This window comes from Diplotaxodon limnothrissa, linkage group LG3 (genome assembly GCF_057381915.1).
Source record: "Diplotaxodon limnothrissa isolate DT_005_m linkage group LG3, D_limnothrissa_male_GT1.1, whole genome shotgun sequence".
Lineage (NCBI taxonomy): Eukaryota > Metazoa > Chordata > Actinopteri > Cichliformes > Cichlidae > Diplotaxodon > Diplotaxodon limnothrissa.
In genome coordinates this window covers 36,857,762-36,882,574 of record NC_140598.1, presented here as the reverse complement: position 1 = coordinate 36,882,574, position 24,813 = coordinate 36,857,762, and the positions used below count along the sequence as shown (strand labels likewise).

The following is a 24,813-nucleotide window of genomic DNA, read 5'->3' as shown; positions in this document are numbered from 1 at the left end:
ATTCCAGCAATGTTCCCTGTTTATTTAAGGAGCTTTTCATGGTCTGAAATAAGGTAAACGAGAGCCTGTCACCTTTCTGAATCCACTCTGATTGCATATTGTGTGTTTAACAGTCTGCAGGTGTTAAACAGGAAGGTTTACAAAAACACGCCAACAGAAACAGACACTTTCTCTACACCTTTAACACAAATGTGAGTATTCAAACAGAGATGCCTCGGGTGGTGTATGTCTGTGTCTGTGTGTGTGTACACAAATAGCTTCCCAGCGACACACCCCGACTGACACGACTGCTCCGCCTGTGTTTAGTCCGTTTAGCCACTCTGAGCTTCTCACTGTCCTATTAGGTCACGCTGGCCTACATATTAAAATCTTATTCAGGTCAAATCTGAAGTTAGTGCAGCTCGCACGCAGGAGTCCCATTATTTCATGATAATGTCTTTTACTGACGATTCTCAAGGTCACCTTGATTAAACACTTGATAGCTTCAAATTTAAACCCAAACATATTTGAGCTCTGATTCTTTGAAATTAGAGCTTGAAATGTGGTAAACATATGTTTGACTTCCAGACGATTAAGCCCACAGACTGACGGTTTCCTCTCGTCGCACCCCGATGTTCACATTTCCAGGCTGAAGTGAAATTTGTCCATGAACTCGAGCACCTGTTGTGGACTCGAAAGTCCTTCTAGAAGCAAGTCTAGCAACTCATCAGCCATTCTGGATCAAATCCAGGGAGTTACTCATTGCTTTAATTGCTCTGTGTTTCTTCCTCTGTATGAAAACATGTGAATGAGCGCCCGGTTGCTAACTTGATCTACAGGTAACTCACTTCCTCCTGATGACAGCCTCCTACACAAGTACCTGCCCAGGACAAAAGATTCACTCATTCATCTTTCGCTCAACCAGCCACACCTGCATCTACCTGCAGCTCTTCCATGTGCTTTGCTCACCGGTCTGAAGGCGTTCGCAGGAGTGTTTCACTCTTTAGTCTGAACTGGTTTCACATGTTTATGTCAGACACAAAAGCACTCCACATCACTCTCCTCACATCCTGTAGAGCAGGGATGTCACATTATAGTGTTTCTGTTAGTTTTTAACAGATTAAAGATACACATCGCCTTCCTGTATTCCCCTGATGGAGGTGCAGACACCAAGTTGGCTCCTGAAGCAAAACCCTTCATTTCTCATCCCAGTTCAATTATCGGTTTCCAAAGAAGGAAACATTGAGATCTGATAATGGTGTGCAACAGCATTATCAGATAATAATGCTGCCCAGGGTATGAAGATATAAATCCTTGTTCTTGCTCGATGAACTTGGGCTCATGGATTATGCAATATTTAGATCATCTTTACAGAAGATTTGATGGCAGTTTCTTAATCTTAATTTTGTCAAAGTCTATATGGTTTGTTTATTTTTAGGTTGGTGCTAAATCATTTATCTGATAGGCTTTATTGTGAAGTACTACAAAATAAAAGTCATATTTGTACCGAATTTGACTTGCAAAAATAAAAGCCTCACTTTTTTTAGTGAAACAGCTCCTGCAGCCCTGCAGAGTAAAAGGAGCTGCAGAAATATTCACACTGTATGTACTTTAATGTGTGAATTTCATAATAAAAGCATCGCTTCTAGAAATTTCACAGTGTTCCAAAATAAAAGCGCACACTTTGTTTGCTAGGCGACACAAACAATCACACACACACGCATGTGATCGTGTGGTCGAAGCAAAAGAAAACAATCGTTCCCATAATCGATACGTCCGTCTCTGCTGTTGCGTCCTACCTTGCCGGTGATGGCGGACCACACTTTGAGCGTGTTGTCGTCTGAGCCGCTGACAATCAGGTCGCCGCTGAACTGCAGGCACGTGATCACATGATCATCGTGGCCTTTTAACACCTGCAAAGACATTTAAAGACAATCAGTTCACATTTACATCTCAGACCGATGCTGTTGAACCGAGGCGGTGTGTGCGTTACCATGGGTTCCCGTGTGTCCCCCTTCCTCCAGTTGGTCTCTATGCGATGCTGTCTAATGTAGGTCGATTTCCACTCACTGACTGCAGCACTTGATCGCCTGTGACGAGACGACGTGCACTCTGATATACCTGCAGAGGGGAGGGGGTAAAAGAAGAGGATATATTTAAAAAATGGGGCGTTCAGTCTCTCCCGTCTCCTCGCAGATGCGCATATTAATTAAAAAATCCTAGGTTAAGTTATCACATTCACTAACTCAGGTGTCCATGTCGCCCACCTGCATGGCGCAGTGATGAAAACACTCCATCAACCTGTTTTTTTGTTGTTGCCACACCTTTTGGGAGGAAAATAGCAAATCTGATGAGCAGATTTAAATAAAGATCATAAGACAAAAACAGATTTCTAATGAACTTCAGAGTCAATATTTGGGAGGCCAGTCCATGACCGATGATGCTTCATTGTGTTTTTTTCTATCCAGGAATGTTTTTACTGCGAGATTACGTTTCATCACCATACCTGAAGTTCACCGTAGTGTAGTGGAATAGCATCTACTGTGACTTTACTAAAGTAGACCAACTTTAAGCCAACATTCATTAGTATGTAAGATGAGTGTGGTTAATGAAGGTTAGCTGCATTTATATTCTTGCTGAGTTCTTGCTAACGTCGACACCGATCCCGGCAGTATGGCAGGGGAGCTGATAATTAGCCTTATTTGTGAAGCTGGTGAGCTGCAGTCAGCATCGGCTTCATTAGTATGGCTGCGGTGTGGCGCTAACGTTAGGTAGCCTCATTAGTATGGCTGCTGAGCGCAGGCAGTGAATCTCAGCGCGCGCGCGCGCGCACACACACACACACACACACACACACACACACACACACACACACACACACTGCATTGCGCTGAATGAAGGTGCAGTGACTGTGTGTGGCTGTATTTGCATGTTTCACTCAGGTTAGAAAGCACCATACATCCAGCAAGTTCCCGTCTCTCTATTTGTATTCTGGTTTCCATATTCCCCTGTGAAAACAGTGGAAAAACACCTGCAGCCTTCAGGTGCTACCTGATAAAACTCACACTCGCAACAGAAAACAGAAGGAAATTAATATAACAATGTGCTGCTGTCCTGGGCTTTTAAATGTAATTACCACCCTCAACCTCGAAATAAACTGCCATCTACTTCGTTTTGTCTTTGGTTGAATCATTTAAATATTGAGGTGCCTTTTCTGCATTTTTTTTTAATTTGATTTGCTAAAGCTGCTGAGGTCCTCTCATGGTCAAACTTCCAGTCATTTTTTTATGATTTAATTATAGCTGAGATGATCATCTCTCCAAGGAACATTAACTGCTTCGTTAACCAAGCAGACAATACACATTTATCTAATGCAAGGCTCTTAATTTGGAGTTTGTTCATTTTTTAAATCAACCACAGTGAAGTGAATATCTCTGGATCACAGACCACGCAAAAGGTTTCTCTTAGTCTCTTAAGAGCTCAATCGTAAGTTAAGTCTTACTGAATAAAACGTGACGATCGTCATTACCTTCCTCGCGGCATTTCTCCCTCCACAGCAGGTTGTCTTCAGCCAGGGTCCTCCAGTTCCTGCAGGTCTGAGCGGCCTGCAGCAGGTCTCTGGGAGCCAGGAAGGTGAGCACGTACAGGGCTAGCTGCAAACACGGTGATAAAACACAATATTTGAAGCGCACTGCTCATCAACGGGGCCACATCTCTCAGACAGCAGAGCGGACTGCTTTTGTGCTGTACCTCTTTGGGCAGAAGTGATATAAAGTCTCTCTGGAACTGAGGCTCAATGACCTGCATCATGTGCTTCACCTGGCTGGTCTCACACCTGTTGATCAGCTCGTCCAGAGCCAGCAGCCGCTCAGGGCCGCTCCACATCTGTGTGAAAAGGCAGCGAGGGGAAACATTAGCACAGGATGAAGAGACAAAGATTTACATTTACTGTTGCCACTAAAGTGCCTCCATATAAAGTGTTAACATTTTTGTACCGCTTTGTTTTCCTGTGTATTTACTGTAATTGTTATATTTCTCCTCTTCTGTGTGCATTTCAGGGTGTGTCATCTTTTACTTTTTGTTTTTATTCCCTTATCTCTAAACTGGTTTGAACTGTCTCTCCAAAGAGATCATGTTTTTATTCCCTCCATTTAAATGTCTCCCATCTCTTTGTGTGTCTGTACTTGTATGTTTTTTTAGTTACATAAGAACAGCTTGGAGGCAGCAGCACTCTGCCACTGTGTTTGTGTAGCGAGCGGAAGATACACCACACTTTACCAAAAATCAAGAAAAGCTGCAGTTTAGCTGCTGTCCTTGAAGAACCAGGACCAGTGTCTCTCTGCTCGGACGTGCATATAATCTGTGCACTGAAATTTTGCTAATTAAAAGTTCTTTGTTGGATTTTGTGTAAATATAGTCTCTGGATTATCTGAGAGAACATGATTGTACGTGTGCTGACCTGGAAGGTGTGGAGCCAGTCCTGCAGGCCGGAGGGTGGCGGACCAGAGGTGACGCGTCGTCGCTGAGCTGAATGTCCGTTAGCCAGTCGTAGGTCACCGAATGTGGTGGGCGTGGCCTGAACCAGACTGGATGGACTGCAGAGAGATGCAGGAGCAGTACAGCAGAAATGTGACTGTTTACCATCGTAAACCCATAAAACATCCATCCATGCATGTTACACCTTTCTTTTATCCTTTTGGTTTATGCTCTGAACTGGTAAAGCTGATCTAATTTAACCATTTAACATTCGAATTAAATCACTAATTCGCTATTAAAATTCGATACAAAGGATTCCTGGATCAAATCCACTGTGGCTGCTATATTCATAAATGTTAGGAGAGCGATGACTTTAACTTCTCTGGACACTGTGTCACAAAATCTGCATGGACAGAATCACCAATCAAAACCAACACAGGGAAGATAGACGCCAGTCAGAGTGTCGGGTCTAGTCGACGGGGTGTTTCTGAATGTAAACCCTGTCTTGCTGGTTCGTCTCTGCTGCAGGATGTCTGCAGGTGCAGATGAGAGCAACTAGAAGCCCGGGGGAGCAATGGAGAACTGAGTTAGCAGCCAACTGTTGCACGCTGCCAAAAGCAGAATGGATAGGAGACGCCGTGCTATCAGTGTGATACAGGAAGCCCAAGGCAACCAATAATCATTCCCCAGGTTCACCTACACAAACCTTGTGAGTTTGGTTTGCTTCAGGTAGACTTCGTCTTTTCGTCATGTTTGCTAGAGCTGAGCTAAAAACCAAGTGGGTGTGGGCTTTTGGGAAGGGGCAAAAAATGCACAAAATCAGCTTTGTAGCAAAAAAGAATGCACAAAAAAATAAATAAAGAGAAGAAAAAAACTCTTTGAATTTTGTGTTGCTGTGGGGTGCTGTTTTAAGGGTCATGCACACAGCATCACACGCTATCAGTGATTTGGCAACGAAAACAACTATATTGGGCAATGTGCAGCAGCAGGCAAATAATAATAGTAATAATGTAAGATGGGCGTGTTACGGGTCCAACTCATTAAAACCTTGAAGGAGCAACTGAAGCGACGGGTCCTGGGTGTAAACCAGACGGATGATTAACATTTATGGAGGTTCAGTTACATCGACGACCAGTTTTAAACGTGGTGTTTGTTTGCATGTGAAACTAGCTCCAGCCTGGGCGCCATTTTGGTGCAAAGCAGGTAAATCGGTGACAGGATCTTTGTTCACTTCATGTTATTAGAGCACATTAGCATGTTGTTCCAAGTATTCCTAGTTTAGTTCAACAGTTTTGTGAAAAGATTCGTTCTGACGTTAAGAAATCAAATGTGGTACCTGAGGTATCCGTTGCCTTTGCAGTGCTTCTTCCCCGAAGGGAACGGCCGGCCGTCTGGACCATGGTCCAACTTCCTCTTCATCTGATGAAAGATAAAAAGAGAAACCATCACAGACTGTAACCCTCCCGTTTTGGAACAACAACAGAGCCAAATGGAGCTTTGTAGGCCAAACTAATTGGATTTACCAACCGAGCTCCCAAAGCCCCACTTTGCTGCACGCTGGTGATTTGATTATTTGCAAATACCATAAAATAAGTCTGTCAGATCATTACCTGATCCGTCTGATCAGGTAATGGTGAGGTTGCGCGTCATAAAGAATAAAGACTCTCCATGTGAAAAACCTTTTTAAAAAGCTTTAACTTCTCCACAAACCACTTCAAACGCCACAGGAGCTCTGGCTGCAATAGCAGTTTTTACCCAAGGGCCAAAAAAAACTGGTTAATCTGACCGTATCCTTCCTCAGCGGAAATCAGCTAAAATAAACACGCGCAGCTAGAAGTTCAGCATCAGCACAGAAAAACAAAAGCAGAAGACATTTATATTGTATATGTCCCTAAAGCATGGGACGAGAACAAAGCTAATGACTTCAAATCTGCACAGACAAAACAAACCACACAAAGACCATTTCCAACAACTGGAAAAGATCAGGACACACTGAGGACTACTGCGGCCGGCTATGGATTTTATTTCTACTTGATTAAAGAGGCTGATGGATACGACTTCCACAGTAAAAAGTAAGACTCAAGACTAAATAAGCCAGACAACAAACTGGAGCTCTAGAGATACCACACAACAAATACCAAACTAACAGCTGGTCTTATACTAAAACAAATATAGACAAGACATATTTACAGTTTTATATATGACGTAAAGCCCATTATTTACTGTCTATCACAAAGCTAACACAGGGACTGTGAGGTTCCAGTGTTAACCACTGCAACACTACGCTGCCCAGCATGGTCATGGCATATTTCAGCAAATGTGTCATGTTTTGTTTGTTTTTTAATTTAGCTCTTCAGTGTGTGACCGTTCACTTACTGTATCTAACTTAGTTTGGCATGTGGGGGAAAACGTTGGCCTTCCTCGGTCTACGTGGTCTAATCATTCGCAATGCCCCAATTATCTTCACAATCATCTCCACAGTATTAATGTGAGCCAGCCGAATTCATATTAGCCTGCAACCAGTGTCTGCACTCATGATGCCAGCGCAGTAAGAGCTAGAGGAGTTCCCACGGATGTTTGTGGGTTTCTGGGTCGACCCTGCGGTCAGAAAGACGACCAAACGGCTGGAGCCGAGTCCACATCATCAAAGAGCTGCAGATAAACCCGAGGCCGTCTTTTGAACCGCAGAGATGCTGGAAACACCTACGCCGCCAACTTAGACAAAGCGAGGTCTGAATCAGCCCTCTCCATCTCTCGCTCGCTCTTCTCTGAGCGTCTCTCGCTGTGAATGAACGCAGGAATGCAGAAAATCAGAGGAATGTCAGCGGTGCAGCGCCGCTCTAAAATAGCTCCCAACACACACACACATGCAGAGGATAGCATCTGTGTGTGTTCAAAATTAAACATGGGCAAGAAGCACCTGTAAATATTTCAGATTGTAGATTATCAGAGGGCGTTCTTCACTCCCTAACATAAACTTATAATCTGCTTTCCATTTTCAGACTCTGTGTCGCTGGATTTTAATAACAGATGCCGCATCTGTGTGGATTTGATTAAGCCGGAAAAAATAAATAAATAAAATAAAAAGGAAAAAACTTGACCTTGGGGGGCTGGAAAACTGAAGAATGTGTTTACAGTTAGAACCAGACGACTTTGGCTTTTGGGTGGGTGGCAGAGACACATCTGTGCTTCAGCAGCAAAAATGTCCCAATCAAGCTAAACTGGGACTTTTTGGAGGGTTAGTATCTCTGCAGCTTCACCTTAAATCAAGTTTATAATAATGAGAAGAGGATACGCCGTGGCCTTACATCGACCTAGGTGCAATTTTGCCGGGATTTAATGTGAAGTCTCCCTCCATAATCTGTGTTTTTACAACATAGTGAAGGAGCTAACGTCCATTTGAAGCTCCAAACGCAAACAAACACTAGTTATTAAAGTTTTATCTGACTTTAAGTAGATTTCTGCCTCCACAAATTGCAGTTTTACAGCAGCTGCTGTCTCTAAGGTGCATCTTTTATTCATATTTTCAAAGTGCAGCGAGGTGAAGGATTCAATTTAAATAGAGTTGAATTCGTTTGTATTAGATTTTCCAGGTTTCCTGCAGCTTTTTCTAGCTCAGTCCTATTTATGCAGCCATGTTACAGATAAAACTGTCAATTTAAAAGAGCATTGTATTTTACAATTATTTTTAGTTTTAGATTTTCTTCTTTGAAACATCTTTTTAACTTAAAAATAATTACACGGCCATTAAGGAGACAAAAAACAATTCTGTGTTTAATTGATCGCCATGGATACTGATCATTTTAAACACCATTTTAAACGTGAACTGTGAAAAAATGGATTTCTAAGCTTTCAATCCTTCAGTTTGAAGCTGTGACGATAAATGAGCATTTGATGTAGAAGTCACGTATCCGTTTAATCAATTACTTTTGTTTTCCACTCCTGGATGGAGGCAAATAGCCGTTTTTAACTTTCTGCTGCTGTGGTTTGAAGCCAACAAGACAAATTAGCATTAGACATGAAAGCCTTGTATCCTCTTAATTCACGTTAATAGATAATATCTGTTCATAAAAAGCTTCATCGGTCTGGAACACAAAGTTTACATGGTAGCGTTGGGACCAATATAAATATTTACATAAAATATAAACAGTTTCTAACTGTTGCTGTTTGCAGATTAAAGGATAAACAGGTAAACACTACAGATTAGTTTGAGTTGGCATTTTAGCTCATGTCCAATGTTTTGTCAAACACTTTCAAGGTTTTAATCTTGTAGTCTTAACCAAGCACTTAGCTACTAAGCACTAAAGTGAAGCTTGACTGAAATGAATTTTGACCTGTATTAAACCCCACATGCTGACCCGGCTGCTCAGTAGAAAGACTTCATTCATTTGTGTTTTCAGAGAAGAAGCAGTGTCAGTTTCTAAGGCTTCATTCCTGTGGTCAGTAACAGAAGATGTGACTGACCATAACACACTCAGCGTTAGCTTGATTTCAATGTGAATTCTGGTGTTTTATACAGACTGAACCTAACAATGTGTCTCACAGCAGCTGTGCTTTACATTATCTGTCTTTTGAGGAGGTTTAGTGATACAGTTTCCTTTAAATTTTAATATTGACGTGATTTTATTGTCATTTGGATCCTCACCTTGATCCCGACTGGAGTTGATTTCATGTGTTTTTCTCTCGTATCTGACCACAGATATGGCAGAATACTGACACTGACATGCCTGTGCAGTGAAAGGCTCCACCTTTGTTTGTTTTCACAGTGTCGGGAGAAAGAAAAGTTACTGTCAAGGTTTCATTCCTGTGGCTCGCAGCACCAACAACGAGTACAGACTTTTTTTTTCCTCGTTTAACCAGCGTATATGAGGCAAACAAAGCTGAGTGTGACGGTATTTGAAGGTTCGTGGAAGAAAGAAAGAGCCAATTTTGAGAAATTTAAGCCAAACAAAGCAAATTATATCAGCTACTGTCAGCCTTCCTTATTTTTCGGGGGGAAAGAAAGTTTGCAAGGTGTCATTCTATGAAGTTCTCTCTGCAATCGTATGCGTTTCACCTTTAAGAAATCACATTTGACCTGTAAAATTGCACTTTTACCACGTGCAGAGTAAAGTGCCCTGAATTTAATTGTGCCTCAGAGTACAGGGAGGAAGAAATGTCACTTTTCAGGGCTTACCCAGCATTTATGAGCCAAATAGCACAGCTGCTAGAGATTATCACAGCTGTACTGTAAAACATCCCAGATTTACAAAGGGCAGGAGGTGTCAGGTTTTTACGTTTTCATCTTGCAGTTTGAGGTTAATTTGATTTAAAGTACTTTTTCCAACCTTTATTAAACCCTACTGGCCCAAAATGGTGGCGTTTGACAACATTAAGGCAGAACTGAGCACTTGCACAGTGGACTAAACCACCTTTTGTCTGCATTTTCACAGTGCAGGGAGGAAAAATGTCACCTTCATAAGGTTTTGTGCCTGAAAGAGGAACAAACATAGATATTGACGTTAGGGCCGACTAAAAAAATGTAACTCAAGTCTCACCTGCCAAAAAGGGGTCTATTTACATGACAGTACAGTGAAATGCACTCCTGTATTTATGTTAAATATGAACAATATGACTTTTGTGGGTTTAGGCAGAAAAATCTAAGCCAAACAACACAGATCACAGCAGCTGTACTGCAAAACATCACTCATTTCAAGGAGCACAAGTCACTTTGTGAAGGTTTAATAAACCATATGGGACCAACACTGAGGAGTTTACCGTGGAGCGCACCTCCTCCACCTGCATTTTCACAGGGCAGGGAGGGAAAATGTTAATTATTATTGAGGTTTGTAGCTATAAATCATGAAATAAATATTAGACACTGAAGTTTAGAATCTAAAGAATTTAAATAAGATTTTTAGATTTTATGTCACCGTTTACAGGTTACACCCGCGGCTGAGCAGTAAAATCTATCACCAATAATCAATCACAGAGAGGGTGACACGGGGAGGAGAGGGAGGACACGGATGCCCCCCCTCTCTGGTTCCGCAGTGGTCCACGCTCGCACGCGCACTCGCACGCGCCGCCGAAGCATTTCGCTGTCAGTGAGAGAAACGCCTTGTCATGCCGGCGCACGAGCCTGACAACCTTCAACATCTGCACCACAACCGCCCTTATCGATCCGCCGCTCGTCTCTAATCGATACTCACTTTGTAGAAGATGAGCTTCAAGGTGCCGTAGAAACCCATGGCTGCCCCCTCCGGTAGGTACGAGCCTCCCGGAGCCCCGAGGGGTGGAAAAAATATATATTGCAAAGTTCAAATGAATGAATCCGGAAATAAAATTTGGGAAAATAAAAATAAAGAGGGATATCCGAGAATGGGCGTGACGTCACACATCCATGGGGCGCTAATCGATGAGTTTGAGAGGAGCCGCCGAGCTGCTGCTGCTGCTTCAGGATCCACTCACTGACTGACTCCCTCTCTGCGCTCCGGCTCTATGCGGCTCGACCTCCACGGGAACACGCAGGGACATGCCTCTCCGTGCCTCGTGAGAGGGAGGGTGGAGCCTCTGTGCGTGTCCGTGTGTGTGTGAGAGAGTGTGCGTGTCCAATGCACGGTAATTATCGTCGTTGTAGCCTAATTACCACGAAAACACTCGAGTTTGAGTCCAAAGCGTTTAGAGGAAAACAAGCAGCTGTTTTTAATGAGCGCAGACACACATCAAAGGTTCCGAACAGGAGGAAAGACAGAATCAAATGGTTAAAAATATCTCACCGGCCACTTCGTTAGGTACACACTGCAACAGTTACACACCATTAATATCACGTCCTCTGCAGAGACACCTCAGTGTCAAACACACACATGTAATTTAGTGTAATAGTGTAATATACTGGGATATTTATAATTCGAGCTGTGTTGTGAATTTGATTTATATCATAGTATTTAATTGGAGCAATTGACCACATTTCCTCTGGGATTAATAAACTAGTTTGATTGTCATACACCTGTTAACCTGCTCGTTAATGCACATATCTAACCTGTCAATCACATAGCAGCACTCAGTGCATTGAGGCATGCGGTTGAGATGACCTGTTCAAACGTAGGATTAGACTGAGCGAGACGGGTGTATTTCAGAAGCTGCAGATCTGCTGGGATTTTCCCGCACGACCATCTCTACGGTTTCAATGATGTCAGAGGTCAGAGGGGAATGGCCAGAGTGCTTCACGCTGGCAGGAAGGCAGCAGTAACTCAAATAACCGCTCACCACCAAGGTATGCAGAAAAGCATCTCTGAATGCACAACACAATAGGCCTTAAAGCAGCAGAAGAGCACAACACGCACCACTCCTGTCACTTAAGCACACAAAGCCAAGGCTACAATTCACAAAGGATCAACACAATGGAAAATAAAAAGAATGAAGGAAAAAAGGTTGCCTGGCCTGTTTGCTGCTGGGACAGGCTACGTCCACACAGACACAGCTATTTTGGTAAATGTAACTTTTTCTATGAGTTTTGGCCTTTTGTCCACACATTAACAGCACTGTGCACCATGGAAACAGAGCACTGGAAAGACTCCTTTTGAAAACATAGTTTCCATTTCTATATTTCGAAAAGAAGGACAATGGTGATTTTGTCTCACAGCATCAAATATGTGAACCTTTATCGCCTTCTTCAACAGTGCACCGTGTTATTGTTTGTGGGCTGCTGATTGGCCATTTCCTCAGTGGTTAAGGCTACATGACCGTTTTTTTGACTGAGTTTTTTGTCCAAAACAAAAAACAAAAAACAAAAAAAAAAATCCAGGAATGCTATACTAGCAACGTGTACCTAATGAAGTGGCATAAGCATATTAGCAAATTAGATGTTTAATAGGTCAGGCCAGTAAAATTATTGGCTCATTTAAAATAACACTTGAAATTGTTTCCCTTTCGTCAAGTGTCAAAAAAAGTATCTTGTGAAACTGTTTTTTTGAGCCGTCCGTTCATAAAACTGACATCTCGACAAAACCATGAATCGGTTTGTTTCCACGTCTCAAAGCAAAGCAGCTGAAGTAAACCAGTCTAAAAATATATATCTACACGCTTACAGGAAGTAGCACTAAAAAACAAATACCCAGACTTTTTCTCACAATTTAAAAAGTTTTTCATTACTTCACAGAACACTTTCAAGCTTCAGCGTTGGTGTTTTTGGCTGCTGCCATTTTGACTTTTTTGGACCAACTACCTGTTTGTGGTAAACAGAGGGTTTAAACAGTAGGTGGGTGGGGCTTCTGAGGCGCCCATATTAGGGACATCCCCTCTCTGCTGCCATGTCCCAATCACCTCATGAAATAAACTACTGTCGCTGTCTTTGTGAGTTGGAAATCCGACTTGAGATGGGGTTCAAGACTCAAATTCTGACTGGGAACTTTGAAATTCTGGCTACAACTTATTCAGGAACGTGTCATAAGACATCATACGGATCCAAAGTGTGAAGCGTGAGCTTTCGGCTCACACGGATCCCTGTCACCCATCACTGTAACAGCAAAGCACAAAAGAGAACTGTGTCTGAACCAAAGCTGAAAGCCGACCACTGTAAACATTGTGACGTTACTGTGAAAGAACGGCCACACAGGCAACAGGAATAAATGTGACATGCTTTCACATAAACAAACACACACACCCACATATGGGCACAGCAGGGGGTTGGAGGTTGCAGCTTTCTCACAGCTGATTGACCTGAAGGTCGAGTGACACTCCCACAGGCGCGCACACACACGCAAGCGCACACAAACACACATTAGGCAGCTCTGGGAGTTGGTGGAGGTTAATTTGGGAGGTCAAGCCTTTCACTCACTGCCTGCAGAGACAAAACATCCAACACCTTCCCCCTCGCTTACCTGTAGAGCTTTTTTTTCTTGCCTTATCTTCCCCTTTCTGGATCTCTCTTCCTTTGTTACCCTGCTGGCCTGAGACGCTCTGTTTTTTCCCTTCTCGTCTTATCTCGATTACATGCGAGCGCACGGAGGAAGTTGCTGTATAAACTTGGCATCCAGAAAAATGGAAACACCTGTAAATCCAACAAAGCAGCCCTGCAGCCGGTCAAACTGCATCAGCGCTGAGGTGGTTACGTACACTCTGTTCAGTCTCAGAGGAGTTTGTGATGCTGTTGTCTTGGCTGTATCACAGACAGAGAGAGGAAAAGCTGTATATTAAAAACACCTGAATGTATAACCCATACGAGCCTGATTAACACGTGAGGCGGGATACGCTCGGTCTTTTTTAATTGCATTTACAGACCGGATCCAGATATAATGTTGGCGCCTGTTAGTTTGCTCTGAGCTTGATCAAAGACAAACTTTCCAAACAATGCTAAACAGATCATCAGTGCATGCTCAGTATTCCAGCTTGTGGCCCGTCTCCTGCTACTTTAATCTACAAAGGTTGCCACTGCATTCCTGATTGCGTCCAGAGAGACCATTTCTTCTAAAAGTACAGTTTATTTTAAAAAAAGAGGCACTGAGCTGTTTTTACTTGTGATTTTTGGACTAAAAACAGGAGGACTTAATGGGAAACCGGCTGAGTTCTCAGAACTTCTCTCTCAGAGCATGTACTGCATTTAGTAACTGATGCTGCTGCTTATAAGTGACGACTGAAACCAAATGCTGTGCCGGCAATTTTGTCCAATAATGACTCTGAAAGCTCCCGGATAGTGAGTGAAAATTGCTTTGAGTAACATGAAAAACGAGCGATACAAGACATCCTTCTGCTGGTCCGTGAACTCTCTGCTCCGAAAGCCAACCAGAGGTCGTGACCTTTGTCAAACAGGAAGCGATAACCTGCCAGGTTTAGTCAGCTCAGCAGTCTGAGTGCCCAGTGTTTCCGACTCACACCGATGCAGACGCAGAGGATGGAGGTGTTCACCAAGCGAGTAATTATGGACCATCTCTGCACGTGAACGAGGGCTAAATGTCATCTCCTAACTCACCCCACGAGAAACCACTCATTTTTCCCACACTACATTTGCAGTATATCATATCCAGCCATGGAACAGCGCCACCCTGAGACTATAAAAACTTTACAAGTTACAGCACCTTAGAAGTACATGAGGCGGCCGCTTCATTTTTTCCCAGCTTTTTTTGAGCACTTATAAACTTCTTAAATACAGGACATTGAAACTTGAAAGTCCGTTTTAGTGTTGAATACTGTGAAGGATTGGACTGATTTTATACACACTTTAATACTTTATCCCCAAACAGACTCTTCACACGCTTCTCCCACAGCAGCTGTCATTTACCTGACCTGCTCTGACCCCGCCTCCTGGCTACAGCCATCCTGATCACCTTAATCATCAGGACCCCGGATGATCTTTAACCTCTGGACCTGCTAATCTATAAACCTCTCTTTCTCTCTGTCATCACATCACTTATTGGTCAATCCTCCTCCCTTCATCTCTTCTTGCTGCTTTGAAGCCTCTCACTTCATTTCCTTTGTGTCGCAGCACTTCCTTCCTCCCACCTTTTCCTTCCATTATATCTGGGACTAATTCTTCTCTTTCTCCTCCTCCTCGTAGTTTCCATTTTGTCATAAATTTGAATTCAGCATCTCCCGCTGTCTGCTTCTAATTTACGTCTTTTTCATCCCTCCACTGCTCTGTTTTCTCCACAGAAACATGCTCGACATGTGTCACAAATTAATCCTGGAAGTTAAAAGCAAAACAGAAGGAGTGCATGAAGACGTAGGTGGAAAATACAATGTTTGGGTGTTTTAGAAGCATCCCCATGTCAGTGGTAGGGTTTTAAAAGTATTTTCTGAACCGTGCATCAGCTGATTTGCATTTTTTTTTGTATCACCTATAATTCAAAATAACTCCATCTAGATTTAAGTCTTTTTTTTCAAGTTTCTCCTGTGCACATGTTTATTCTGCAGATCCTTTGTAATGAATAGAAAGTTTCCCCATCTCAAATAAAAAACTACAGAAACTAAAATTTGCTCTCTGCTGAGAATTTACAAAAGAAGCCACTTTTAGATCAGTGACGACTGAGAATATTAGATGCTCTCCTGCTCGATACAAATCTCTGAAAGCAAACCAAAAACACAAACCTGATCTCAGAGAGAGCTGACAATCGTTTTATTTTCCAGCAACTTTGCAACGAATCGATAACTTTACAACAGACGAGACTGCAGCGAATCTCCAAAACCTGAAACAGTATGTATGGTATTATTTAGAGGCTCTAAGCAAAAGATCACTGGTTTGGTCCGAGGAGGAGACACAAATCCCTCTGGGGGTTTCATCAGGAAAAATTCTGCCACACAAAACACGAGCTACCCACTGTGGTGACATCGTGTGAATAAGTGAACAGCCAGTAGTTTAGGCATTTTCAATACAAGACTTTTTTTCTAACACATTTAAATTTCATGCAGCTTTCATTCATTTTTGAGAGTTTGTTTAGTTTAAGTTTTAGGATGTTAGTGACTAGATGGAGGGTGGTCTGTGGTCTCGTTCCCATTTGCCCATGTGTGTGCTGGATTTTTAGCAGCTACTGAATTTTCAAAATAAGAGTAGGTTTTCGTAGCCTGGAGCTCAGATTACAGAGGGCTTGAAAGTGTCAGACACTTTTCTGATTGGCGACACCTTTCTGGAGAAGACTGAAGCAAGTCCAGCATGCTTCAAGCAGTGGAAAAAATAGTTATCAAACACAACACTGGCATTGTGATCATAAACAAGGCTTTAAGTGGGGATGATGGTATCATGTTTGTGCCAGTCTGCAATAGTTTTTGGCTACTCTGAGAGAAAGATTTTGGGTACGAACATCAAAGTTTCCAGTTTGCTGTAGTCCTCCAAAATGCACTGACTAAGGCCAAGTGGAGTAGTTCACATTGCTAGTTGTAATTCTACAGCATGTAGATGGTCTGCAAAGTCATGCTGGTCTGTTTACTCCAACAAGCAGTTTCAAACAAAACAAAACACACACAAAAAAATGGACGTATGAAGCCAACTATACTTGGGTGGTCTGAAGTCCTTTGTGTGAGAAACCCTGCATCTACAGCATTCAGATCCCAAGCTGTAAATCTTTAAACATCTGAAAGGACCATCATAAGTGACGAGAGGAAGAGAAGTCCTGCAACAGATGGTCTGACCCCCACACAGAGCCCAGATCTTATCATCATGGAGTCGGTCTGTGATTACTTCAACTCAGAAAAACAAAACTCTTTCGGATAGTACTGATCAATGTCCAAAAACACAGAGTGTCTCTATACAGGAAAAAGATCACCAGCTTACATCTCTTCTTCGTGTATTTTTCCCTCCACCCTGTTCATCCTTCAAAGCTCAGCCTCCCTCCCTCTCTGGTATGCAGACCCACAGAGTCTCTCGCTCTGATGACCTTGTAAAACCTGAAGCTTGTGTGAGTGTGTAAGTGTGTTCTGCATTAAAGCACACCCTTTCCCACACTCAAGGATTTTGAGTGCATGTAAATTTCCAGAAGCTACTCTCCACTCGGTCGTCCCGCTCGTTATGTAGCAGCAGAGCTTGGGAGACCCTGTTAAGGCTGATATGACGCTCAGCTGATAAAACAATGGATGGCATGTGTTCACAGAGGTGGCAGCAGTCCTTGTTGCAGGGAGAGTGCATGATAACCGCGCTGCTCTGTGGGGACTGGAGTATATCGTGGTATACGAGATAATCTTTGTTCTAGGGCTTAAATTTGGCCAATTTTATGGTCAAGGTTGTCTCGTTGGCGAGCTACAACCTCAGGTTGTTTCTGCTGAATGTTTTCCATCAGGTGCTTTGAGACGTTACAGAAGTTTAAACTGACATCTTGCCCTGACTGAGGGACGAATTGTTGATGCCCACCACTGTGAAGGAGTCACATTTCTGACCTTATGTGGCACATTTAGGCTAGGCAATAACACCACCTAGAGTTTAATTATGTTTGCCTTTTGCATCTGCAAAGGGCACGATACAGCAAAAGTGACATCATATGTTGGTGCAAGCCGCACTTTGGTGTCATGTCAGACAGTTGTGCTGCCACTGAAGCCTCCTTGTAAAAGACAACCATATGAGCCCTCCACACCATAGCTGATGTGCGTTGTTCAGGAGAATATTTTAGTGTACACCCACGCCACACTGGTATTAATGGTACAGAGTTATGGTGGCAGGTTTCCGTGCAAAGTGACTAATGTGGTGGGTACAAATAGTTGGAGAATGTGTAGTGTTGAAGACAAAGCTCTTTACAGGAACTTATCCTTTCATACATGCTTGTAAAGGCAGGCACACCTGTGTGAATGGGAGTGAAAACACCTGAATGCAAAGATTCAGAGGTGTCGCCCATTATTTTTGACAATGCAGTGTATTTAAAAGTATAAAGCCATTCTTCAGGTTGGTTTGGGACATACGTTGATATTTGCTCTGTGGTAAAATAGATGTGGACATGAAGACGGTTAGAAGTGGTCTTTACTGCAGAAATGCTTAAAGCTCAAAGGGGAACTCAGCCAAAGTTCAAATTCTGTATGGCTTAAGTTTTACAGGAGTTCCAGAATTTGAACCTCACAAATCTTCCTTATAATAAGCATTTGTCCTCCAGCTGTAGTGATGAATAAGTTGCAAAATGAAGAAACTTCATGTAGAGATGTTAATGTAAGGTTTTCATAACATACTGCTGCTGACAGTGATTGATTTTTAAAAAGAAAACGATGTATTCTCTTAAAAACGCATGCATTGTAATATTAGAAAGACTCCAAATCCAGCAGTCAGAATTACAGAGTCACTCTGTAGTTACTTCACCATCTCTGCACACTGGAAAAGTAAACGGTCAACTTCAATGGGCAGTCTAGTGAGGGATTATAATATTATTTTATGCCATGTTAGACCCCTAATTAAAGATTGTGAATTATTATGTAGTTTTAGTTTGCATTATTCTCCTGAATTAGAAGAAGGTGATAACTATTGCATTTGTTAAACTGATTTGCATTACATTAGACTGCTGATTTATTGTGACTGAATGATATTGTTTTATGATGCATTATACTGCTGAGTTATAAGAAATACTGTTCACAGAAAGTCATCGCCTTATTTGTCTGATTAGAAGAGAACAGAACATGCTGGAGTTTTCTGCCCCATCTCAGCAGGAGCAGATAAACAGGGAGCCAAGGTCGTAGCTTAGGCGCCGTGTGAGAGAAAGCATGTGAATGTTTAGGCTTTTATGATAAGGTGGGGGCCACTAGAGGCTATAAGAGTTTGATCAATGCTCCACCATTTTGAGATCTGATGCTGTCTGCGTACGGTGTCCATCTCCCACGCGTGTGATCATTAAAATCATCGTTTGACTCAACCTGGCCGGACCAGTGTTGTTATTGTGGTTTTTCCTCTTGTATCCATCCCCAGTATTTGAATCCGTAACAGTAGATAGAAAGCACTCTTCTCACACACACTAGGGGAACCTCACTTCCCACTATTAGTTCCTATCTTTTACAAAAGCGCCTGTTTATTTCCTTTGGCTCAATGACTTTGCAATCTAATAAAGCAGATTTTCATTTCTCATTGTGTTTTATGCACCAGCTCATCTCTCTGATAGTCCTACTGCCCACGAGGCCTGTAAGCCCAGATTACCAACTTTTTCCCCCAGCGCTTTGTCCAACATCTGTTTTAACTCTGTTACCTTAAGTTTAGATACAGGAAATATTTTATTATAGTTAGGCTTCGATTTAGAGCTCTTTGCGTTCTCTTCTGTTAGCTCTCTAACAGGCAATACAAATCAAAATACATTTATTTTTTGTGCAAGGTTGATTTTGATTTTATCTGCTGTGACAATTTCTGATCTTAACCCAACTAGGTCAGAATCCACAGAAACTATTTACACACACTCCAAAAAATTATTTTCACTGGTCTCCAAGCAGCTAGGGTTTGGAGCTATAGCTGGGGTCATCAGCAGTGACCTCACAGGGTTAAGCTCACCAAGTCAGTCTGAGTCACTCACACCAGTGAGGTTCGACTGTTATTAATCGGTCGAACCTCACCCAAAGGAAACCCCCCCCCCCCCAGAGGTTGCTTTAGGATGTTGTGGCCCAGGACTGGTTCTGGTCCTCGGGCCATGTTTTGCTCTGTGATGGCAGAGTTACACACTCCAGCCTCTGTAACCCTAAATTGGGTAAGAGGGAGGGATGAGTGTCAGGTACTTCCATTAAAAGCAGTAGGAACATATACTGTGAGGCACAAAGAGAGAGTTGGTACCTAATCTTGTTGAGACAGTGTTGGTGATGTGAGGAACAGGATTTTATTTCTCTTTTCCAGCATGAATATAAAGTAATGCAGGGCAACTCTCCAGAGACTCCGCTATCCATATTTAATGAACTGAATGCACAAATATCAGCTGAAATGAAGGTAAAAAGTTTATAAAGCAAAATAATTTGTCTTGTTCTTTTTTACTTTTTTTACACTTCTTCTATTTCTAAAGAAAAATCGTCAAACCAAACACGTTTTTTGTATGTTTGCGATCCTCAGAGCTAACGATTGTCAGACAGTGAGAAACACAGAGAAAACCACTTCAAACAAACACACAGTCACACTTCAAAAAGGCAAAGGCAGATGTGGACGTACGTGTGTGTGTGCGCGTGCACGCACATGTCTGTTAGCAGGATTACCCTACGAGTGTGTGAGGAATCAATAAGGAGAGAGGGGGGGAGGGGGGGAGGAGAGAGGATCAGAGGAATGTGTGAAAGATTGATTTTCAGCAGATGATGTTTCATCTCTTTCTCTCCGTAGATAGCTGCGTGTTAGAGTAGAAGAAGACCCTCACGCTCAGAGTTCATTTTAGCATCAATAATGCAGCTCAAACAACCAACAGTGAGCGCTTCAAAGGTCAGGAGGTCACCGGCCATAAAGCATGTGCAAAAATATCATAAATCATTCACCCCTCCAGGCTGCAGAGAGATTAAATGTATTTTAACACCTAACACCAGAGAGGCTGGTTTCCAGCATGATGCAGAGCATCTTCCAGAAATGATTCAGTTTCCATTGCAAACACATGCAGCAGATTGCAGCCAATCCCTGAGCTGCTGGAGGTTTCTTCCTGTGAAAACGAAGCTCCTCCTCTCACCCATCAACAAGTCCTGCTTACACTGAGATTGTCTGACTGTTGGGTTTCTCTCTCTACTATTGCAGTCTTTCCTTTACAATTAAAAAGCACCTTGCAACAAGACGAGTGCTGTTGTGAACCAGCACAGTGTAAATGAAATTAATTACAACTGGAAATTAATATAATCAAAAACCTTAATATTGCCAGTATCAGTCAGCTTTGTTCAACTGTGATGTTTCCAGGGTGGAAGGATTAAATCTTTAATGACTTTTAAAAGTATTTCAGGTTTGATCTAATCCACACAGCGCCAAAAGTATACCTACAGGATCAAATATAAACATACATTCACAGTTTTAATAAATGCTGCTGAACGTTATCCAGTGTTTTAACTTGACTACACCAAGGCCTGTTTACTTCTCAACAGTGATCATGAATGACTACAACTGGTAGTTTCTCTTTGCTAGCATAAAATTAAATTTGACAGCACTGCATTGACTGCAATATTCTGAAAAATGGGAAACTTGAAGGAAGATCTAAGAAGGAGAATTGTAGACTTAAACAAGCTAGGAAGCTGTCATGGAGCCATTTCTTAAGAACTGCTCATTCCAAGATCATCAGTTCAAACAATTGCACATAAGTTATATGTCCAAACTGTCACGTTCATGTTCAGGAACAACCAGCTGAGATGAGACAAAGATTTAGTTGTTTGGCCACAGTGACAATAGGTATATTTGGAGGACCGTGTACCAACTGTCAAGCATGGTGGTGGTAGTGCAATGCATATTGCACAATGTGGATGGAAATATGAGAGAGAACTACCTTCAAACTCCTCACATGAAATCAATTTAGATTCAAACTTAAACACAGATCTTTGTCCCAACGCAGCAATGATCCCAATACACACATCTGGGGTGGCTCTATCTCAAGAGGTACAACAAGTCATCCATTATTTGGAAAGTTGGTTGTTTGATCCCTGGCTGCTCCAGTCTGCATGCTAAAAGTATCTTTGGGGAAGAAATGAAAGGTTCATTAAAGTAAGAATGTGTGTCAGTATTAGATAGAAAGCACTTAGGCATAGAAAAAAAATGTATGAATGGGTGTGAGTGGGTGAAGGAGGTGAGTTGTATGAAGTGCTTCGGGGTGCTCCAGTAGAGTAGAACAGCGCTATATAAAGGACCAGTGCATTTACATCAGAACTGGTTTTAGAATGGATAAAGCAGGCTAACACTAAGCATCTGAAACTCCTCAGAATTTATAGACTATGCTTAAAAGACAGATCCATACCAAGGAAACAAACCAATTTAAATGAACTGTAGCAATTTTAATAGACAAAGATATTTCTTATGCTATCAAATAAACATTTACTAGCTTAAATTTAATAGCGCTCCCGTGTTCTTCACCATAAGCCATTAGCAACTGTTGTTTTCTTTCAATTTGCAGAGATATTTTAAGAGTCAAAAACAAGCTTGTGCAGCCACTGAACATAATGGTTGAGTAAGTTATTACAGATTCGTCAGCCCTCAATTAAAAATTACTTCAACAATAAAATGGTACTGTAAAAATAGTCAATTACTAGGAACATCTACCGTGAGGAGAAATTGAGCTTAGCGAGCTAACAAGCTGCCAGGTCTGAAGACAGAAGTCATTTCCAGTGGGACACATTACAGAGGTGCAATGCAGCAAACAACAAGTGGTTTATAATGGAAGTAAACAATGCCACTGCACCGTGCAGAGAGTGTGTGCGCGCGCATGTGTGTGTTCATCTATAATGAATGCCGACAGTGTTGGAGGAATGTAAGGGAGTTAGTGCTCATGTATATTTTAATGAGTACCTCTGTGTGTGTGTGTGTGTGTGTGTGTGTGTGTCTGTCTCTAAGCTGCAATCGTTCCCAGGGGAGAAATAGAGATTCACCAGCACTAGCAATCAGGATAGGAGGATGGAAGGAAAAAAGGCACAAAGGAAAGAAAGAATTAAGATACACACTCAGAGGAAGAATAAAAAGCCCTGTTAATATGCTGGCCTTGTGTGTGATCAAGCATTAGCATGTAAAGAGGGTAATCCTAAAATCTAAGGAATATGTAGAGTTGCAATATTTCTTTAATACAATGATTAATTCTACCTGTTTGGTATGTGGCAACTATCACAGCAATACAAAAATTAAAATAAAAACTATGTTAAAGTTTGATAAAGAGCAAGTCCACTGGCAGGTACTGGATTCTGGTGCTCCTAAACCAGTGTCTACTTCCAGTTGGGCGACCCAAGAGAACCTCAGAGGAGACGAACCTGAGCTGGAAACTTTTGAACATGAAGGAGCATTGAGTTTACTCTGGGTGCAACTATACAGGGGAGTGTGCACAGGAAGAACCCCTGTCAATCAAATTCAGTGACTAGTAGTGATGACAGGGGTAATAACGGTTAGGAACACGAAATGGCCAGGTGCTAACCATTACAGGAAGTTAAGCAACAACCGATGGGAAAGCAGTATTTAAAAACCATTGTTTATTTGTCTCAAACCTAAAATTAGGGACTTGGCAAAACAGCAAAAATGTTTCAAAAGGTACAGCTTTTACTTTTTCTGTATGGTGGGGTACCAGTCTGCAGGTCTGTGTGACTGCGCCCTTATTCACTTGACCACGACTGTCGCACATCAAAAATGGTGGATGAGTTAACACTGTATGGTTAATGGTCATTTTTTTTTTTTTAAAGAGGCTTGAAACTTTGCAGTCTTTGCCTCAAAGCATTTTTCCCCACCCACTGCAGGTTGTTGCTCTAGCACCACCTTCACCGCTGCAGAGCTCTCCCACAGACTTCAGTGAAGGACTGTCAAACAGAATCCCTCTTCTTTTAGTCATCTGATTGAAGCCTGCAGCTCGATGACATCAGTCAGAAACATCATGTAGGTGTGTCTAAGAATAAGAAGAAATACTAGATGTGTGGGTGAAGACAGGCACTCAGAAAGAAAAACAGACTGGGGTGGGGGCGCGAGAACGACACAAGCTTCGAGGTTTTAGTGGCATTCTTCAGGTGTCCCCTTACACACTGTAAAACACAGGGAACGGGAGAGAGAGGAGACAGGACAGCAGAGCACCTGTTCCTCGCTGTGCTCCCTCGCTCACACACACATGAATGAGGGTCAACGGAACACCGGCCCACCAATAAGAATACAGTTCTGTGGGGTTGCCATGGTAATGGTGCAGTTAGAGAAAGACATGAGTGGTTTAAAAAAATAAAAAAAAAAAAAGAGGAAAAAAGGAGAAGGTCGATTTATACTTCAGCTACCACGTTTGAATACCTCACAGTTTTTACTGCACATTTTATATTTAGGCAAACGGGTTACAGCTATGTTATTACAGATTGGCACCTTTTATCCACTTAAATGACTAAAAAAAACAAACAAACAAAAAAAAACATTACCATCACTATTTAAGTTTTATTTGCTCATGATTTACTAGAAGGTTTATTCCTGTGTGGGTACAACCACTTGTTATAAAAGGTTTTGAAGACAGTTTTCATCTAAACCACATGGCTTCAGTCAATCGTAGTGACTACGTAAGATCACGTGAATATAGGCTAAGACACAAGGCCTGGAGACTAGTCTGCAACCTTTGGGCAAAAACTGGTTGTGTGGGAAAAATAAGTATTCCGCATCTAGTTGGGAGCATTGCGGAGGGTTGATGGCAGTTGCTAAAGGCCAAATCACACAGGTCTACAAATGTGTCAGTGACCTCTGACTTATGGGAACCATCTGTCACTGTGGGGTGGGAGGTGGGGGTGGACTTTTTTTTTTTACACTACTGCTTGGCTAAATGTTGGCATGTGCTTGCAGACAAATGTGAAAAACTACAGACAACCAGTCATTTTTTTTTAGTTTTTGGTGCAACATCTTCTTTGCAAGCGATTTCATCCAGCCACAGCCAGAAACCTCCAACAGCCACTGCCAAACAGTCCCTAGTAATCATGTCCAACGTTGACGCCAACTCTTGAGTTAGGTGTCCATAAAGTCACATAAAAACATATCTTACATACAATATAGGTGTGGCTTCCTGGTCTGGAAAATTAGCCAATGAATACCCTGAATGGCCTTGTAATAGCCCCTGTTCAGGGCCGGTGGGGGCAGCATCCCTCCAGTTGACAGTTTGATCAGCACCACACTATGTCCATCTTTTATATACAGTCACTGGAAAAAGGTAGAGTTAATGTTCATTCGAATTAGATCCATTGTTTAATCTCCGTAAAAAACCCACTGGTGAATTCTTACCCTGTTATGACTCCATATCAGCTCTAAATTGTGGTGGTAAGCCATAACCACACAGAAAGGAATTA

At 42.2% G+C, this 24,813-nt stretch overlaps 1 protein-coding gene across 2 annotated transcripts in view; it reads right to left on the bottom strand.

Moving 5' to 3' along the window:
• LOC146635634 (F-box/WD repeat-containing protein 7-like) overlaps positions 1-24,813 on the bottom strand; it is a 43,745-nt gene that overhangs the window by 6,319 nt on the left and 12,613 nt on the right. Inside the window, exons 1-7 of one of the 2 annotated variants that reach the window (XM_085348255.1) lie at positions 10,644-10,890; positions 5,792-5,874; positions 4,439-4,574; positions 3,730-3,864; positions 3,509-3,632; positions 1,973-2,100; positions 1,779-1,892 (exon numbers count right to left, since the gene is read on the bottom strand). In XM_085348255.1, coding sequence (XP_085204381.1) covers positions 1,779-1,892; positions 1,973-2,100; positions 3,509-3,632; positions 3,730-3,864; positions 4,439-4,574; positions 5,792-5,874; positions 10,644-10,682 — 759 coding nt within the window. In that variant the 5' untranslated portion in view covers positions 10,683-10,890. Of the gene's footprint in view, positions 1-1,778; positions 1,893-1,972; positions 2,101-3,508; positions 3,633-3,729; positions 3,865-4,438; positions 4,575-5,791; positions 5,875-10,643; positions 10,891-24,813 lie in introns of those variants that run through there. The other variant, XM_085348247.1, reaches the window with a different exon arrangement.